General features: G+C 32.3%; 1 protein-coding gene across 1 annotated transcript; it reads left to right on the forward strand.

Annotated features, from left to right (window-relative positions):
* The first annotated feature begins 7,631 nt into the window (after window positions 1-7,631).
* LOC103992278 (leucine aminopeptidase 2, chloroplastic) lies at window positions 7,632-22,334 on the forward strand. The gene is made up of 10 exons (XM_009411914.3): window positions 7,632-8,008; window positions 16,188-16,602; window positions 16,816-17,010; window positions 17,137-17,362; window positions 17,655-17,781; window positions 17,892-17,987; window positions 18,912-18,989; window positions 19,607-19,667; window positions 20,364-20,551; window positions 21,970-22,334. Exons 1-10 carry the CDS (start codon window positions 7,928-7,930, stop codon window positions 22,096-22,098), a joined length of 1,596 nt encoding a protein of 531 aa, XP_009410189.2. The 5' UTR covers window positions 7,632-7,927; the 3' UTR covers window positions 22,099-22,334.

Below are 22,334 nucleotides of genomic sequence, written 5' to 3' on the forward strand. Positions count from 1 at the left end.
CTCCTCGGCGAGGGGGGGGGGGGTGGAGGGCGTTCCACAATTTAAAACGGGGTGACCGGGAGACGGGGCAGCGCCACCGGCTGTAGCCCGTGGCATTGTCGGGAGGCAGTCACTGGCGCCTTCCGCGGCCGCGTGAATCAGGTCGTTACTACCCAAATGCCATCCCATTTTTATTGTATTTACGTAACTACCACCTTCGTATGCATATAGCCGTCAACTGCTCCGTCGACATAAGATGAAATTACGTATATATCCATCTGTAAAGTTAGAAATTTCAGTATTTATCTCTAAATTTAATGTATGGCGAGTTCTTTTTCTTTCATGCGTCTCCCATTTGCTGTAATCCCTAAAGTATATAATCTATGCGATACATCGTATGAATAGATTGGTAGAGTAAATCGGTCCAAATCTTTAGTTATAATATTTTTTATATATTTTTAATATTTTTCAGTTATTCTTTTACTAATAAACATAAATATTTTTATTTTTAATATCCAACATCGATAAAATGATAAGTTAGGTCGGTCGAATAACATCGACAACAAGCATAGAGATAACAATCATTAATGAGACAACGAAAATAAATGATTACGAAGAAGAAAAAATAAATAAATAAAAATGATAACTAAAATAATAATAATAATAATATAGTATTATTATTTTTTAAAATTTTATCAAAGAGATTGTTAATAGTAAAAAAAGATATGGTGAATAGTAACTTTTTTTAATAGGCTTAATAGAGGTATCAAAAATATTATAAGAAAAATACTAACTAACATGAAAATCTTTTTGTTTGATTATTATTCTTATTTTTAAACCAATAAGTAAATTCTTATTTTGAAACTCTATTTTTGTACACGAGTTGATTTTTATTGAGTTTTATATTTATTTATTTAAGTCATAATGTTTTTAAGAGATTTACAACGTTTTGATTGATACATTAAAAACACTATAAGTATATTCAATAATATTAAATCTTTTATATATATATATATATATATATATATATATATATATATATATATATATATATATGTATGTATGTATGTATGTATGTTACTCTGATTATTTCGTTACGAGATAATTTAGAAATTAGAATAAATAAGCAACACTCTTTGATGTATCTCTCAAAAACAATTTTACTTTCTAAACAAAATTGCTGAAAAGTTTATTGATATTATTTATATTTATTTTATTTCACTCTTAAATCCCGATGATCTTTCGATCATCTATTAATCAATAACTCAATCCCTTCTCTTTCTCCTCAAGAATCCATCAAATCTCTCTCTAATTCGATTGGTTATTTATGCTCCAACATTTCTTTCTTTTATCACATCTCAATCATCCATTAATGTCGACGTACGAGATGTGATAGATTGGGTGACGACCACGTCGATATGTAGGCCATGAGATAACATAAACTATTTGAAAGTTAATTATCCTTAATTCCTTCGAATTTTCACACATTTATATAGTTGAAAAGATTCTCGAGAAAATTCTCATTTTTCTTAATACTTTGAATAACTTAGCCACGTATCTTTTCTTTTTTTTTATGAATCAGTTCAGTTTTTATATTATATTATAATATTTTTAATACTATAACATAGTGTAAAATTAATGCAACACAATACAAAAAATTTGTAATATATTTTAATAATTATAATAATTATAAACTGATCCATAAGAAAAACAAAAGAAAGAAAGGAAAAATCGATAGATAATTAGTTATCAAATAAAAATATTTTAAATATTAATAAAAAAAGTATTGTTAAATAATTTTCACAACGAGCGATATTTTTTTTGAGAAAAATAAAAATAACTATTTTTTCGAAAACTTCATATAATAATAAATAGCATTATTACAACCAAAGACACATATAGATCTCTCTTCACAACGACATTATTTAGGAGTGTGTGCAAGTACATCCCCTTTGGAAAATAGATGGCGATGCTATTTAGGTTTACTGGGGTCATCCTAAAACCTAGTATCACTCGAAGCTTATGTTTGAGCCCCATATGTATTGGGTCAGTGAGAAATCACATCATGCCTCGAAAAGTTATAGGGCGATTCGGTCAATCTAAATAGCACGTTTTGATTTGATACAAATATCAAATGCAACCATAAAAACCACCACCAATATTATAAAAGTACATATATAAATATTATTATTAGTGGGATCCAAAAGTAGACCTTATGAGAGACATATGGTTGTATCATCTACTCACCACCTATTGATCTATTCTCAACCAAAAGACAACAGTCAAATTTCTATAAATTTTTTTTTAAAATTATATTATTTTTAACTAATAATATTATCCCAACTTCTATCTCATTAGTCATTATCTTATAATTAGAGGGAGGAAGGGGGAGAGTGATATCGACCGAGGTGGTTGACGATTGTAAGGACAGTAGAGGCAAAATTATTATTTTATATAAATTTTTAAAAATAAAAATATTATATTAAAAGTTTTTAAGACTAAGATTTTTTTACATAAATTTGATCAAAAACAAATAAAATGCTAAGCACAAACACAAAATACAAGGAAGAGTCCCTCAATGATTTTACCTTCTTTTTTTAATTGAAAATTATAAATTTGTTAATTTTTTTCTAACAATTTAATAATTATGAGATTATCAATGATTAAATAAAAATCCTTTAATTATCAATGAATTTCGTTCACATTTAAAGTTTAGGATTTATAGAACTTATAATTTAAATCGTTGGGATTAATGATTATTCAACCAAAGTCTTTATCCTTTTTCTTCCTTTTATTCGATCACAGTGACTCTCAAGGCTCTGGAAACATGACACCAACAGATAGATACAGTTCTTCGCTTGGTTTATGTGTGTGGGGTTTTGGCCCGATATCCGACATGGATTTCAGGTCCTGTCGGCCGATGCGGGTTTAGAGAGCATAATGGACATCAGCTTTAAGAAATGATATGATAAAGAAGGTGAGAAGAGCATGATTAATGCATGATTAGGAATGAGCTAATCATGAAGTGGACCCTCTCCCCATTTCCATCTTCATACGGTGATAGCGTCATGACACCTAAAAGATCCCGAAAAGGACTTACGGCCGATCTGTGGTTTGTGCTTGTTTTTATGGAGTTTTGTTGGAGCAGTTTGGGAGCATCGATGCATCCCATTTCTTTTCCTCCTTTTTATGCTACACTTACTAGAGAAAAATATATATAGTACAGTAGTGGGTTTCATCACCCTTAAATATATATATATATATATATATATATATATATATATATATATATATATATATATATATATATATATATATATACATAGAATTTTACTTAGAAAAGAATGATAGTAGGACCTTTTGTGGGGTATAATGTGCAGTGTTCAACCTTAGTTGATGGACTTTGGGGGTCTTTTGTGTCTCAACTTAATTTGCAGCTGGGATTGGGTTTCATAGCATCTTCTAAATGGTGAGTTTGGAGTTCTCAATGTCTCATTCCACGTATTTAATGAAAAAGATGGATAGTATTTTTAATCTGTATGGGTCAATTATGTTTAAATTTTATGTTTTAAATATTAATTTGATGATAATATATGAGATTATGATTCAAAATCTCATCCGATATATTTTTTAAATATATCACTTTGTTTATATGATAAAAGTTTTCATAGTTTATTATAAGGTCTCGAATCTCATTTTTATCATTTATTCTTTGTAGAAAAATTAATAGATACTTTAAAAAATATTTTAAGTAATTATTTGGATTCGAAATATATTTTAGAAGATTTTAGTTAGAGTTGCTACTATTCAGACACTATAAAAGATGTCTTTTTATACTATAAAAATAATTTTACTTTTTTTACATATTAGTTTCTACCCAGATGTAATCTAGTCTAATCTTACTTAAGGATAATAGAAGGGTCTTATTAGACACATTAGATTTAAAGTCCATATAAATCTAAGGATAAACTTATAAGTCTATATAAAGGACTCATTTCAATATTCACTTAAGGATAAACTTAGTCTTTTTGAAATTTTGTGATATTTTTCATACAAGGAATAAAATAAGTTTACTTTGATCATTTACCTAACATGAAAAATCCAAATCTGAGCTCATCAGTATACTTTTAAATTTTGATGTATGCCAAGGAAAAAAAAAACATTTGGTGCTTTTCCTTGTAGAAGAGGCTTTCACATTAGATTTAACTAAATTGAAAGAAAAATTTCTATATATTATTATTCAAAAAATTTGTTTATTTATCCATGGACATAAGCAAAAGATATCATATTTTGAGATCATAGTTATTACTAGTGCATGTTTTTTGCAGCATAGTGAATCAACCACTGTCTTGAACTTGCTCAGTCATGTTGTCTTTCTCTTAGACACAGTAGCAGTGGTGAATAGTTATGTACAACAGATGCAATTGTAGAAGTATATATAGGCCATCTATGACTGACTATACACACAGCAAATCTATTCATAATATAATGGAGGTGGCAGTTCCTGATCTGCAACAAAAGTTAATGTGGATGACAGAAACATGAATGCAAATAAATAAACTGAATGTATGGAAAACTTCATTTAGACATACCTTCGTTTGTTATCTTTTTAAGCTATGCAAGATGAATCCTATGAAAGATGTAGCCACACCCAAATCTCTCTCCAAAATGATTGAGAAAGTTTGTGTTCATGAAGATGCACAGTATGCTGGAAATCTACTCAGTTGGCCCATGAAACACTATTTAGTGAACCTCTGGTGTAATTATTGACAGCATATTCATTGTTGATTCAATGTCCATGTTGGATCATCTGCACCTGCTTGACCAATAACTTCAAAACACTGCAAGGTTGTGCTTTGATCACTATTTAATATATAGTGAAATAGTCATTCTTGTTCCACAATTTAGGGAAGAAATTAAGAACAACTCATTACAGACAGTAGGCAATGATGTATGTGCAGAAAAGCTGTAGTTGAGTACAATCACATATGCCAACATATCCCCAGCCATTGAAGAAAGCCCAAAACACTTCTGTGAAGTTATGGACTAAGCTGTTGTCTCAATGCAGTATGGTGGAAAACTAATCATGATCTTTTGTGTGAAATTTTATGAACTTAAGTTCAATATGAAAACTAAAAGCTTATTTTGGAGGATCACTTCTGTGAAGAATTTGAGATATAATTCAACTACAAATTATATGTCCATAGGTTACTGTACCAAAAAAACCTGCCCTTTGTAACTTAACTACTGGATATATATGAAACATTCTAAGTTCAATCAACCACTCAACTTCCAACAAGTCAATAGCATTAGGATTTTACAGAGAGAAAAATTGAAGATTGGTAAGGACCATATAAACAAGTCCTAACTAAAACAATGGTGTCAGGAGATAGTCAGATAGATATCAAGACTATAATTTTCTTAGAATGATAAGTAATTTAAAAGCTTATTCAGAATGGAAACAAAATTTGAATGTCTAGAAGTAACCATTGTTAATAATGGAGTTGCACAGAGAAGATGAAAAGTACAAGTGTGGCTCACATGAGAACAAAGAGAAAGCTAGTGGGTAAGGTGGTGAGAGATTGTCATTGTCCAAAACTTTCAGACTAAGCTGGTAGATCCATTGGGGACTTTAAACTGGTGAATATGTATCTAAGAGCACAATGAAAAAAAAAACTACATATATATATATATATATATACATATTTCTTTTTAAATATTAGTAATGGTTTGCATAATAAAAATAGTTGTCATTATTGTTCACTCTCAACATAGACTGATTACAATCTTAATCTGCAATGGCTACAAGCAAGCTGCAGTGATGGGCAACTATCCGAGAACAAAAATAAAGGTGCAGTATCATATTCTCTCGGTTCTCATGTGTTCTGCGTTTGGATGTATGATATGTGAATTGGATGCCCGAATGAACTACTTGGATTGAAGTTGACATTGAAGAACTTTCGAAGCTTGGCATCAGCAGCACAACTCTATGCAACCAAATTCCCAGATGGAGGGAAATGGTGTTATTGCATATTTTGCAAATATTTCTGTTCGAGCTAGTTGCATATTAAGCCCTATAGTTATAGCTAGTTTTAGTATCTCGATTATTATATTTTAAAAAGTTACATCGATATTCTAATTATAAAAGTGAAACATTTAAATCTATTTATCATAAAACCATCGGTTTTATTAATAAAATTATAAAAAATAAAAGATAAAAATATAATTTTATCATTCGGGATGATATACGATGTTGGTGAGGACTATTGTGAATGAAAAAAATAATAATGAGAGATGAGGGTCTCTTTATATCTAGTCGATACCGACACAGTTCTCGAATGATTTTTTCACCGCTTTGTACCTGTATCAATGTCGATATAGTTATCGAGCGACGAAAGGGCCACTTGGTGTGTGCATCAGTAGTGGCCCTTTCGTTGCTTGACAATTGCATCAATGTCGATACAAATGTAGAGCAACCCTTATCTCTTGTCGTTGTTCTCCTAATTCATAATAGCTATCATGGCCCTGCAATGCTATCATCTGTCACCACCAATTGAAATATTAAAATTATCTTTTTATTTTATATTTTATATTTTCATTGGTAAAACTAATGATATTATAAGAAATGGATCTAGATATTTTACTTTTATAATTATAAAAATATCAATATAACATTTTAAAGTATATGGACCTAAATACTAAATATATAATTAACCCTCTCAATCATCATTATAGTAAAAGAAGAGAGATTGTTTAGAGGGGTAATAGAGAGATATATGTTGAGATGGATAAAATATTTAGAATAAGATATATATGTGTTAGTTATAGGTGTCCTATCACGTGAGTGATGATATATGTGACACGCTACGACGATCTCTTTTATTATTATTATTTATATTTTATCATATATTATTTGGTTATATATTATGATGTTCTTAGATCTGTATAATGAGAATCGGATCGAGATCATGATAATAACGATGATTTGTTCTTAGATCTGTGACACGCTCCGGTAGCCTTGTGGTGTGCGTAGAAAGGGAGATCCCTCAGCAATATGAGAAGCGTTGTCATGCATCTGTTGTGTAGATCACCGTTAGAGAAGAATACACGAATTCTCCTTTATCCTCTTCATCGAATCTAAAAAATTTATAAATATACAATCTCTCAAGGTAACATTTATAATATGATACGTGCAGTTTTCTTACACACTAATCATAGTACAACAACCGATTAGGAAATTTGATTTTGTTTTTGTTTTTTACTGTGCATGAGACGCCGATTCGTGATTTCTTAATAATATATATATATATATATATTAATATCAAAATTATAAATATTTTATATTTTTAAATATATAATATAAATACAATTTCATATTTTTATTAAAACCAACTTTTTCACTTTTCGTTCCCATTGCTTTTAGACCTTGAAATTGTAAAAATTATAACCACCAAACACACTTTAAAGAAAAAGACATTGGATATTATACTTTCCACCCCCATCCTACTCAGTACAGGACGATTTTATTAATTGTTATATATTACTTTAAAAATATCTAATAAAAAACAAAATTTCAGAAAAAAAAAGGTTCCTCTCACATTGGCATTTATTGGGAAACGACTGCAGCAGCCTTTTGTTAAGCTTATCTTTATCTTTGTTTGTTCGTCTTTTATTGCTTGTTCACTAATTTGGAGAATTGGATGAATCATTGCAATAGAATACAAACCGCACATTACGAAGGAGACAAAATCTCCTAATTAATTGTTCTACTACAAGTACTTCTAAGAGGGAAGAGAGACGGGTGCGGCTAATGGATCCAACGATTCGATCTCGAATGGCGAACCCATCCTATCAATAAATCGCGCATCGACGGTCCGGCCACTGCGGTCGTCTCGCCGCTTCTCTTTCCGTCGCCTCTCTCCCACGCTCCTTTTTCTAACTCGGCCGCATGGGTCACTCCGCCGTCGCCGCCACCGCGGCTCTCGCCACTCTCGGGCTCACGAAGCCTGCGGACGTCGAGATCCCTCAGGTCTTCTCTTTATCCTTCTATCTCCCCATCTTTAGTCTCATGATTCTTCGGTGCTCTTGGAGGGCATCTGTTTGGTAAAATGACCGGCGTTACTGGGTATAGAAGTTTCGTTTTTTGTCTGCTCTGGAGTCTATTTTCCTGCTTTGCACCTGGAAAAATAAAAGGGTTGATCTGTGAATGGGTTGCAAGGATGTTCATCTGTTCATGATTTGTAGTGATGACAGCTTCTAGAGAAACAACTATATGTAAGAGTGACCATAAAAAAAAAGGGTAAATTGAGGTATAGTTGAACATCAGGCAAGGTAACATCAATTGATGAACTCATCAGGGACTTACCAGCTTTAATTGCGTGTTGACTAGGATTTTTCTTGGAGACAGGAAACGAATTGTGTTGTTGCTTTAACCTTGCTAACTACAACAGCAATCGGTTTTGCTGTTCTGATCTGGACATGTATGTACATAAGAGTTAGATTAAATGTACAAGGAAACTGAGTAATAAGGATAAAGAGCATTTTTCTTCTTGGCAATTTAGCTGTTAGGAGCAGGCCTAGATGGTCCTTTTCTTTTCTGTACATTTCATCTGCAACCAAAAGAAGGATAGGCTTTCCCTCTAGTAGATTATGTTTCATTGCCTACCATGTTGTTTGTTTTTGTCACATCCCGAATTTATAAAAAAAATAATAAATCAGTAATTTATTATCCATAATTTATATAATAAACTTCTTCTTTTTCTTTTCATTCGTCTTTGAATTCAAATTATTGTCTTTACAGTAGTAAATATTCTATTAGCTAGAAAAATGACATCTTCTTTACAGGGTCACAAGTCTCTTCCACCCAAGCTTCAGATCTATTACACAATAGTCGATTACTTTGAAAATAAATATAAAATAAAAACACATCAGCAACCACACATGCTGGTAGGAACCACACATGCTGGTAGGAACCTCAGAAAAGTCATAAAAATAATCTTCAATATTCATGAAATATAAACAAATATCAATAATTCAATATGAAAATATATCTATTCATCATAAAACTTATGCATCAGGAAAATGATGTTAATTTCTTGCATAATAAACAAAATCATGCATCAGCCACATACAACACATACATAATAACAAAGGCGTATATCACCCAATGGTGCACTCTCCCAACAGCGGATGAAGAGGCATATTCCACGGGATGGATTCCTCCCAACAGCGGATGGAGATAATCCATATCGCACTCCCAACAGCGGATGGAGTGGTATCCCTCACCCGCCCAAGTGGGGACATGTTCCTCCCAATAGCGGATGGAGGAACCGTCTAACCATCACGTCTGACGGCCCGCTAATCCCCGAAGGGAATCGCCATACCTGCCCTCGGCAGGGATACATAAACATCCATGATCATTCATTTACACTCATTCAATCACTCATGCATACATCAAGAAATCAATATGATTAAATATTATGAGAGACTATACTTGATGTAAATCTACTAGGCTATGTTCATTCGTGGCTCCGCACTATGATGGGCCCGTAGCTCCTTTCACAGGTTGCACTCCCAATGTGAACTACTAGTCTAGTCACATCTACTACATGATACTTATCATTTCAATATCATAAACATAGAAAACCAATAATCATTTTCAAATGACATCTTCAGATAAAATCTTTAAATTCATCATATCATAAAAGCATTAAATATCAATATCTCAATAGTCCTCAATCAATCAAAACCCAAATTGGAATAGCTCAATTGACTTAAACCAAACTCAATTCGATTATGATCTAATGGAGCCAATACCAAATCCTTATGGAACTAGTCTGGAATCACCATAAACCGGTCTAATTTAGATTTGATTGATCTCGATTAGGTCAAATAGGTTTGAACCAGTCAAGTTAGTTTGGAATCACCCTAAATCAACTTTAATTGATTAAACCTGCTTGATTTCGTCAATTAATGAGCTCAAACCAATAGAGAAGGAGATTGGACTATGTCGTATAGTACTAACCCAAACCGAACCAACCCACCTGAGTCTTGGGCGGGTCATATACATTGCATATACCTGTTCCAAATACTAGGTTGAGTTGAGGTACGATGGGCTATATAAAAGGAGCGATGATATGTCTAATATCAATCGCGTAGCTGGGCAAGCTTAACTTCATGGACTAGGCTAAGCCTCACTTATAAGTTGGGCTGGGCCTTACCATTGAACTAAGCCATGCTTGGCTCCTGAATTGATCATAGACACATGAGTTGGGGTCGTATCTGACCACCTAGACTGAGTTATACCTAGCCACATAAGCTGGCCCATGCTTAGCCACATGGTTGAGTCGTACCTTATCATATGAGTTGGGTTATACATGGCCACATAGACTAGATTGTATCTAGCCACATGAGTTGGTCCATACCTAACCACATGGTTGGGTCGTACCTTACCGCATGGGCTGGGTCATACATGGCCATATGGATTATATCGTACCTAGCCACATGGGTTGGGTCATGCCTGAGTCGATTTTATCTGATCGATCAACTTGACTCAAGTCAAACACCGATTAGACTCCTCTTATCAAATTAGATTTTAATATTTAAAATTATTAAAGAATTATTCAAATACATTAATTAAATCTTTAAATTCATGATCTAAAATTTAAAACTAATTACATTACAGAAATTCACACATAATTCTTGGAATATAGATATAACTAATTAAATAAATTAGAACTATTATACTAAATAAGAATTTTAATAATTAAATCAATATTAAAATTCACTTAAGCTTAAAAGATCAATACAAATCAAATAATTAGTCTAACACCACAAATCAATTATTATTATTCAAAAATCATGAAATTTTGAAATTAAAACATCATTATTCATTATAAAATTATAACAATATCAATGTCAAGATTTCAAAACACAAATCAAAACTAATTAAAAAGAAAGGATCCTATCTCTTTTCGATTATCCCTTCCTTGATATCATCTCCCTAGAAAGTCATCTCCTCAATCCTTCTATTGTTAGGCTTAGTAGAGAACGAGGGATGAATAATAATTTAATTTTTATATAGGAGAAGATGAGATCTCCCTTAAAGGTAAATAATAATTTAATTTTTATTTTTAATTTATTTTACATTTGTTTTTACACACAAAAAATAATATAATATTTATTTCTTATAGTTCACACACAAAAATGGAATGTAAACTATTTACTTCCTAAATATCAAATCACTCATTAGGAAATAAATCAATTAATGATTTAATTGATTAGTATAATTTCTAATTTATCCATATGATTAAGGAAACCAAATCTAATTATTTCCTTAACTATAATATACAAATATAGAAGTTAATAATAAAGTAATATATCATTTATAGTAATTAATTTATGTTAAGGAAAAAAATTATCGATGATTACATTTCTCCCCCACTTAATAGAAATTTGACTCCCAAATTTGATTAAGAATAACATTAATCAATATAGTTAACTTTTGAAATACTAAGTTGGACAAAACTAAATTAACTTGAAAAATATTTTAATTAAATGTATCACTCGAAAACTTTTTAGTCAAAAATATATATATTTTTAACATAAAATATATGATAGATTAATGAAATTTATTGAATAAATTTGGTTTTAGATTACCCAAGTATATCAAATTCTATATCTAATAAATCAATAAAATTTTTAAGTTTTAAAAATTAATTAATTGTTGACATAAGATATAAGTTGAGGTACAACTCAACAAAAGCAATTGAAATGATGAAAATTTATCCAACTATTCAACATATATTCTTTTATAATTTCGAATGATTTACATTTTATATGTGTCAAAGAAATAGCATTATATCTAATTCTCATTAGACTCATCACTTCATTAAACAAATAATATATGATAATTTTACATTAAATCAAATTATATTTAAATTAATTACTCATACAATTAAGTTTAAATATCAATGCACAATCAAATATATTCTAACTTTAAAGTCATATATTTTATTAGTGCCAACAATAACTTCTACAAACCATCCTACATGTCAAATTTAATCTCAATTTTAAGAATAATATATGATAAGAAAAATTATAAAGGTAAATACTTTATATTTATATTTATAAAGTTTCTATAAAATTTTTACACTTAAAATTATCAAAACTTTTAAATTAAGAGAATAACTGAAACTTACTATAATCTTAATGAATAACTAAGTCATATATATCTCAAAAATAAAATATTCTATAATTAAATTAACATCCATAATATACTTTTCAAAAAGGGACAAGAGGATCATGGAAAAATCACATTCAAAATATAAAATCTTATAAGAGTTTATAAGATAAACTAATATTACACTTATTTTAATTTAGAGAAAAATTAAAATTTTGACCTTTTATAATCCTATCTCAAGTCATTTAACGAAATTCAAGTAACATCTTTAATCAACTATTTTTATAAAAAAAATTATATTTGACTAAAAATAATCATAATATCTTAAATATATGTTGTATTTAATCTAATTCTTAAAATCTAAATCTCAAACACTAGGGTCATCTAATATTCTAGTCCTAGGATCCCATATTCTAACAGGTCCTCAAAATCATTGCTCTGATACCATTAAATTTATCACATCCCGAATTTATAAAAAGAATAATAAATCAGTAATTTATTATCCATAATTTACATAATAAACTCTCTCCTTTTCTTTTCATTCGTCTTTGAATTCAAATTATTGTCTTTACAGTAGTAGATATTCTATTAGCTAGAAAAATGACATCTTCTTCATAGGGTCACAAGTCTCTTCCACCTAAGCTTCAGATCTATTACACAATAATCGATTACTCTGAAAATAAATATAAAATAAAAACACATCAGCAACCACACATGCTGGTAGGAACCTCAGAAAAGTCATAAAAATAATCTTCAATATTCATAAAATATAAATAAATATCAATAATTCAATATGAAAATATATCTATTCATCATAAAACTTATGCATAAAAAAAATGATGATAATTTCTTGCATAATAAACAAAATCATGCATCAGCCACATACAATACATATATAATAACAAAGGCGTACATCACCCAATGGTGCGCTCTCCCAATAGCGGATGGAGAGGCATATTCCACGGGATGGATTCCTCCCAATAGCGGATGGAGATAATTCATATCGCACTCCCAACAGCGGATGGAGTGGTATCCCTCACCCGCTCAAGTGGGGACACGTTCCTCCCAATAGCGGATGGAGGAACCGTCTAACCATCACGTCTGACGGCCCGCTAATCCCCGAAGGGAATCGTCATACCTGCCCTCGGCAGGGATACATAAACATCCATGATCATTCATTTACACTCATTCAATCACTCATGCATACATCAAGAAATCAATATGATTAAATATTATGAGAGATTATACTTGATGTAAATCTACTAGGCTATGTTCATTGGTGGCTCCGTACTATGATGGGCCCGTAGCTCCTTTCACAGGTTGCACTCCCAATGTGAATTATTAGTCTAGTCACATCTACTACATGATACTTATCATATCAATATCATAAACATAGAAAACCAATAATCATTTTCAAATGACATCTTCAGATAAAATCTTTAAATTCATCATATCATAAAAGCATTAAATATCAATATCTCAATAGTCCTTATGGAACCAGTCTGGAATCACCCTAAACCGGTCTAATTTAGATTTGATTGATCTCGATTATGTCAAATAGGTTTGAACCAGTCAAGTTAGTTTGGAATCACCCTAAATCAGCTTTAACTGATCAAACCTGTTTGATTTCGTCAATTAATGAGCTCAAACCAATAGAGAAGGAGATTGGACTATGTCGTATAATACTAACCCAAACCGAACCAACCCACCTGTGTCTTGGGCGGGTCATATACATTGCATATACCTGTTCCAAATACTAGGTTGAGTTGTGGTACGACGGGCTATATAAAAGGAGCGATGATATGTCTAATATCAATCGCGTAGCTAGGCAGGCTTAACTTCATGGACTAGGCTAAGCCTCACTTATAAGTTGGGCTGGGCCTTACCATTGAACTAAGCCATACTTGGCTCACGAATTGATCATAGACACATGAGTTGGGGTCGTATCTGACCACCTAGACTGAGCTGTACCTAGCCACATAAGCTGGCCCATGCTTAGTCACATGGTTGAGTCGTACCTTACCATATGAGTTCGGTTATACAATGCCACATAGACTGGATTGTATCTAGCCACATGAGCTGGTCCATGCCTAACCACATGGTTGGGTCGTATCTTACCACATGGGCTGGGTTATACATGACCATATGGATTAGATCGTACCTAGCCACATGGGTTGGGTCATGCCTGACCACATGGGCTAGGTTGTACTTAGTCACATAAGCTAGGTTGTACATGATCACATTGTTTGAGTCGATTCGATATGATTGATCAACTTGACTCAAGTCAGACCCCAATTAGACTTCTCTTATCAAATTAGATTTTAATATTTAAAATTATTAAAGAATTATTCAAATATATTAATTAAATCTTTAAATTCATGATTAAAATTTAAAACTAATTACATTACAGAAATTCACACATAATTCTTGAAATATAGATATAACTAATTAAATAAATTAGAACTATTATACTAAATAAGAATTTTAATAATTAAATCAATATTAAAATTCACTTAAGCTTAAAAGATCAATACAAATCAAATAATTAGTCTAACATCACAAATCAATTATTATTATTAAAAAATAATGAAAATTTGAAATTAAAACATCATTATTCATTATAAAATTGTAACAATCTCAATGTTAAGATTTTAAAACACAAATCAAAATTAATTAAAAAGAAAGGATCCTACCTCTTTTCGATTATTCCTTCCTTGATATTATCTTCCCAAAAAGTCATCTCCTCAATCATTCTATTGTTAGGCCTAGTAGAGAATGAGGGATGAATAGTCCTTTTATATAGGAGAAGATGAGATCTCCCCGAAAAGTAAGTAATAATTTAATTTTTATTTTTAATTTATTTTACATTTGTTTTTACACATAAAAAAGTAATATAATATTTATTTCTTATAGTTCACATACAAAAATGGAATGTAAACTATTTACTTCCTAAATATCAAATCACTCATTAGGAAATAAATCAATTAATAATTTAATTGATTAGTAGAATTCATAACTTATCCATATGATTAAGGAAACCAAATCTAATCATTTCCTTAACTATAATATACAAATATAGAAGTTAATAATAAAATAATATATTATTTATAGTAATTAATTTATATTAAGGAAAAAAATTATCGATGATTACAGTTTTAAGTTTATCCAGTGACCTAAAGGATATGTGTTGGGTATTTAATATTTATGCAACTCAAGATTACTTTCTTCTGATTTCTCCCATTTCTGGTTATATTATCCCACAATTGCCATGTTGTTATGGATTATTTACAACCTCAAAAGCAAAAATTATCACTTTATGTTTCTTCAGTGCATTATCAATAAAAATGGATGCAAAGGTCCATTTAATTCTTGCTGAATAACTGAAAAACATAAATGTGGCAGGGTTCCTGTTTGTGTGTATTTCAACTTGCTAGGAAGCCCATCAGTGTGACTGTTGTGTGTATGCAACTTATCATATTGTGTTCTGCCATGACTGAATTTTGTAAATTGAATCAATACCATGCTGATCATGCTGCCTTTTTATGTTCTTATTGTTTTGAAACAAATGACAATTACAACTTAAGTTTTCCTTAACGGACCATAAACTTGAACTGATCCCATATTGACTAATAAAATTTCCTGTATATCATGACAAGAAGTTAACTTGGTGGCTGTTTCCATATGGGCTTATTCTATAACTGAATAAGTGCCCTTTTTTCTTGTTACTAACCATGTCATGACATACTGACATTAGATATCTGCCTTCCTCCCAAGACATTTTATTTACTTCTGCCATTTCCTTTTGTTCAGCTTTTATCATTCCCATTCCAGCAACAAGGCTTTCATGGTTATATATTTGTTATTGCCTTTTCTCGCATTCTATTCTAAAATCAGTCATGACATACTAATGGTAATTATGCAAAAGGCTGAACATAAACCTTGTAGCAGTTTTATGTCAACAGGTTCAGACTTTATATAATCACCATCAATTATCTCACTACTTGCCTTTTTCCATCCCTCTTTATAGATTACATTCACCGTGAAGGAGATGGATTTTTCAGAATGGAAAGGAGATTTACTTGCTGTGGCTGTATCAGAAAAAGATACGAAGAAGGACTCAGATTCGAAATTTCAGAATGTATTCTTGAAAAGGCTTGATGACAAGATTGGTGGACTTTTGGCAGAAGCTGTTACAGAGGAGGATTTCACTGGGAAAGCTGGCCAGTCTACATTTCTCAGGCTACCTGGGCTGGGTTTTAAAAGGCTAGGATTAGTTGGGCTTGGGTCTTCCTCATCCACAGCAGCTGCATACCGAGGCATTGGGGAAGCTGTTGCAGGAGTTGCAAAGGCTGCCCAAGCAAATAGTGTGGCTGTTTGTCTTGCATCCTCGGATGGGATATCAGAAGAATTGAAAATAAATGCTGCTTCAGCGATTGCATCTGGTAGCTTTTCTGTTGGTTTGAACTACAGTGTTTTGAGTTGTCTTTTTGTGCTGTATGTAAAGAGAGAGGGTTCAACATCACTGGGGAGCTAACTGGTGGAATAGAAATCAGAAGAATTTTTAAGTAATTGTTGGAGATAGCCTGATCAGATTCTTTATCACTTTTAACCTTCTATGTTTTTCTTTTCTTCTTCTTCTTTTTGTTTGTGTGTAGGAACTATACTAGGAGTATATGAAGACAACAGGTTTAGGTCAGATTCCAAAAAGCCACTGCTTAAAACAGTGGACGTCATTGGTTTTGGTTCAGGAACAGTGGTGGACCAGAAACTCAAGTATGCAACTGATGTCTGCTCTGGAGTGATTTTTGGAAAAGAGCTTGTAAATGCACCAGCAAATGTGCTTACACCTGGTTAGTGAGAAATGATGTTACAACATCAAGAAGTGTGATTCATCTTTCTTCTCCTTGTGATGCCCTCCAACTTTACTGGATATGTAAGGGACTGAGTTACAATTAGTGACTTTTCCTGATTGTCAGGTGCACTGGCAGAAGAAGCTTCAAAAATAGCTACATTATACAGTGATGTTCTTACTGCAACGATATTAGATGCAGAACAGTGCAAAGAGTTGAAGATGGGATCATATTTAGGTGTTGCAGCTGCTTCTTCAAACCCCCCACATTTCATCCACTTATGCTATAAACCTCCTAATGGTGATGTGAAGAGAAAATTGGCAATTGTTGGGAAGGGTTTAACATTTGACAGGTACATGTTATTTTATAGAGAGGTAGAATTTAGCCATTTATTTAATTTTAAAATAAATCCTTCTGTTGATTCTTCTCTTACAATGCCTATATTTGTGTCTAAAACATGTATTTCTCATCCTATTATCTATATTGTCCATTGTTAGTTGTCTCATTTATATTGAGTAAGAGTTTGTTTTAGAACTAATTGGTTTGTCCATTAGGTATCATGTATTCAAACCATATGCTAAAAAGCATTGTTTGAATTCTGAAACAGAATAAATTGTTTGACTTAATTCCATTTATCTGCATAGTGGTGGTTACAACATAAAGACTGGCCCTGGATGTTCAATCGAGACCATGAAAGTTGATATGGGAGGTGCTGCAGCTGCTTTTGGTGCAGCAAAATCCTTAGCCCAAATTAAACCTCCAGGGGTAGAAGTAAGTTGATTACTTTTGTGCATCTGGTGAAAAGGAATAAGTCCATAGTTATGTTAATATTTTAGACATAAGCAATATCTTGTTTTTGAGACCAGGATTTTTGTTTCCAGGTTCATTTCATATCTGCTGCTTGTGAAAATATGATCAGTGGCACAGGCATGAGACCAGGTGATATAGTCACTGCTTCTAATGGGAAAACCATTGAGGTATAATTTATGGCCCTTGGAATAATGAGTTACTTGGATATACATCAATTGGGACTCTTTAGATGCAAATGATTATGTAGTTTGGTTCGATCAAAATATTATTGGTTTGCTGTTTGATTCAGTTTCTATCTGGCTTAGTAGTCCTTTTGTTGTTTCCCTTTTATTGTGAACTCATTTTAAGGGAATATCAGGCATTCTTTCTAACTGCATGCTTGAATTGCAACCAAAAGGGCATATTTCTCTACCTTTCAGCTAGATGTTCTATAACAGTCTATGCCTTGCTAATAAAATGTGGCTAGTTGTAAATCCTCTCTAATGAATAGAAAAGACCTGGAATATTTTTTACAGAGTACATTAATGTTAGTATAGAAGACTCTTATATAATTTCAAATGATTTCTTCATTATGCCCCATTTTTTTATGTAGCATCATGTTTCATTAGTAGTTTAAGTGTCCTGTTTGTCCGATTTCTGCAAGTGGTTGAATTTAGTCCTATGTTATTAGAAATCCTTCACACTACTTACTACCTAGTACCTACTATGATGTTAATTATATCCAGGGTGCACACCATTGGGCTATGGACTCCTGTTGCTTTGCTAGATTATCTAGTCTTGCTGATAACTCAAAAATTTTAATTAGTTTCTGCTACTAGTGTGTTTGTGATAAACCACATCCACTTTTTTCCAATTGTGCATTTGGACATAAAAATGCTTCTTGTGATATCTAGTGATGTTCTTGAAGACACTAGAGGTACATCTGTTCTAAAACCAAAGCGGATATCATTATGAACAAATTGGCATCACCAAATAAATTTTGTGCAGGAATTCATCATATAATGCTGGCTATCATGTATTTCATATCTATTACCTACTTGTGGAAGATCTCATACAGACATGTCAAGTCCAACTTCCATTTTCTTTTGCAGGTCAATAACACTGATGCAGAGGGAAGGCTTACGCTTGCAGATGCTTTGGTTTATGCTTGTAACCAAGGCATTGATAAGGTATTGTGAAAATATATTGGTTTTACTTTTTCATAGCAGTATCTTCTGTCTTTAACTGGAGGATGTTTCAAGCACTTTTGGTGGTTGGTTTTTATTTTCATTTTATTATAATTAATTCTAGATGAGCTGCTTGAGCTGAGAGAATGATTGATTCTATAGCATTCTGAGGTTGAGATATTGCATATATTTTCTGCTAGGTTTTTAATATAGCTAGATTGAATGAACTAATTATGTATCATCAGTCCAAGATGAATATACATCTCCATGTGGATGGTCATACATGTAATTGAAGTGTGCAGCTTCTGGAAATATGATTGCAGATAAGTCATATAGCCATTCATACAGATGCCACCAAGCCTGTCATATTTGCAAGATGAATTGATATCAAAGTTTTCAACCTATTCTTTGTGGTCATGTTTCTTTCAAGCATCACATGGAAGAGATGAGTACAATGATTCATTAATATGAATGGAATTTTACATTAGTTCCTATAATTATAAAGAAAACTGTGGTAGAATGTTTGTCCTTTATAACTCTGACTAATATCTGGCACTTCCTTTTAGAGGCATTGCACCAAGTAACTCCTAATTCTTTGACTCTGAATAACTTTAACACAGGTGGTTGATCTGGCAACACTTACTGGTGCTTGTATAGTTGCCCTTGGGCCCAGCATTGCAGGTAAAGAACCTCGATGATCGCAATCCAATGCCTGAGAATGCAATTTCTCTATGAATTAAGTTTCTTGGTAGTTGTTATCATGAAATGGTTAATTAAATCGACTTGGTACAACTCTCCTGTAGCTGGCACTGCAAAGAACATAAAGCGGAAAGCCATTTGAAAAATGCATTTATTTGTTATTCTATTTGAGGGAGCAAATTAATACTTACACTATGCATTTTCCTTTTTTTTCTTAATTCAAGAATTTTTGCTTTATGCTTCTGTGGTGGCTATTTCAAATTGCCACATTCTGGACTTCACTTTCTTCATGTATTATGCTTTAGAATGTATGTTTGATACTTTGATTGGTCATATTGGTCGGAAATCAAAGGAAGGATGTAAATATCTGTAGTTACTTAAGAGTTGTTTCCTACTGGCTTTTAGGACTTTAACAAACTTTTCTGTTCTTTAACAAGGAATTTTACAAGTTAACCTGCTTGGTACAGGCTTGTAGGAGTAGGATACAGCTCATGGTTGCATGTGGTTATTCATTTTGCTATAATATTCTTCAATTTCATGAACCAAGTTATTCCACATGGAAAAATAGAAATATGTTTGTCTAACTATGTTTTAGTTCGTCAATGGGCATCAGTTATTGGTCTGACATTTCTTGTGTTCTTCAATCTGAAGCCAATAAAGTGATCTTTACTTTTACAGGGTTTTATTCCCCTAGTGATGATCTAGCCAAGGAGATTGTCACAGCTTCTGAGGTTACAGGAGAGAAGTTTTGGAGGATGCCTCTGGAAGAAAGCTACTGGGAGTCGATGAAATCAGGTGTTGCTGATATGGTGAACACTGGAGGCCGTCAAGGTGGATCTATTACAGCTGCTCTCTTCCTGAAACAGGTTTAAACTAAAATACCTTTTTTTTTCCTTTATGCTACCTGATAATAAAATTTTAAGAATTAAGCCTTTATTATAGCTAGCAATGAATGAACATATGTTATAGATCAAAGTTTTGCTGAGGGAATAGGGTTCTGGGCTGTGTTTGGTTAGGAATTAAAAGTAGCCTTGTTAAATTGTCTTACACCTTTTTTCTTTGGTTGTGAAAGGGTCAATTACCTAGGTCGAGAGTGGGTTATTTAACCCATAATTTAATCTCCGATTAGGTTAAACTCAGTTCATTCGGTTTATTTAAAACTTGTTTAACTTACGAGCATTTGGCATGTTAAACTAATAACTATCAGGTTGAAACTCCTTAACCCATAATCAAACGCAAGCCTGGTGTTTTCTTTTTCAAAGTTACATGTTTCCTAATCGTTCACTTTTTCTTTTTTAATGAACCATTCTTTTGAAACCTCCAACACCAAGCTCCACTCATAATATGGAAGTTGAACATGGAGGATAATGCTGACAGTGGAGGATAATTTCTTTACCCCCTAACCCCCTAATTACATGCAAATCAAAAATTAAAATGTGAACATCACTGATATACAATGGGTCCAATGAATTTCAAGGTCATGGGGCATTTGAGTTTTGGTTATTGATTATGTCAGGAAGCAAAAGTTATTATATGGTTCTACATTATTACATCAAGATGGACACAACAATTCTACATTTTTCTTTTTTCTTAATGCTGTTCCGGCTGTGCTTCATTTAGGTAATATTATAAGTTATTTAAATCATGCACTGCCTTGTTAGAATGAAAGTAATAATTTAGTTTTCTCTTTGCTTATTTATGGCAGTCCTGGATTCTGTAAGGATGGATATAAAACAACTTAACAAGATGCTTGGACTATTAGTACTTGATTTTAGACTGACCACAAAATCAGGATACAAAACCATCGAATTAGATGTTCAGACAAATTCTAGTTATGAACTTACTTTTAACAGTGGTTAAGCTCATTCTATTTTCCTGTGTTATAAAACTTCATAGGTTTAGTTGCTTGGAATTGCCTTACTAAATGTTTGGATCAAGAATTATGAAGAGGTCCTGGAAGTGAGAAGGAATTGCCTGGTTATGATGTTCCTTGTATTCTTATGCAACCATATACGAGCTTGTTGAAATGTGAAATATACTATCTCACAGAATATGAATAAAAAGGAAACATTGTTTTTGAAGTGAGATACCAAAGAACTGACTCATGTTGTGGAATCAGGACCGTGTGGACTATTGACTACTACACTAGCACCTTCATAGAGAAGCATGTTCTGGATCTTCATGCCTTGGTTTAATATTTAAGCCCGTACATGTTTTGGTAATATCAAAGTACGATAATGATGATGATGAACAGTCTGAAACTGACATCGTTATTTTGTTGCAGTTTGTCAATGAGAAGGTCCAATGGCTTCATATCGACATGGCTGGACCTGTGTGGAACGACAAGAAACGTGCTGCGACTGGATTTGGTGTCTCTACTTTGGTCGAATGGGTTATGAAGAACTCCTCCTAAGAGAATTCGAGTAATGACACAATGAAGTCGCCAGGGGCATATGATATTGGCACTACACTGTTAAATCTGCTTGGCTGGAAAAGAAATGGAAGGAAAGGGAGTGATAGAACTTACGTGCTTTTCTGAGTTGTGCTATAGCTAATAATGAGTGTACTCAGTGCTGTCTTATGTCTCACTTATCTTTTCATGATATCAAGAACCAATGAATAAAATGGCTTGTTTACAAGTCTTAGCAA

The sequence above is a fragment of the Musa acuminata genome, chromosome BXJ3-7 (assembly GCF_036884655.1).
Source record: "Musa acuminata AAA Group cultivar baxijiao chromosome BXJ3-7, Cavendish_Baxijiao_AAA, whole genome shotgun sequence".
Lineage (NCBI taxonomy): Eukaryota > Viridiplantae > Streptophyta > Magnoliopsida > Zingiberales > Musaceae > Musa > Musa acuminata.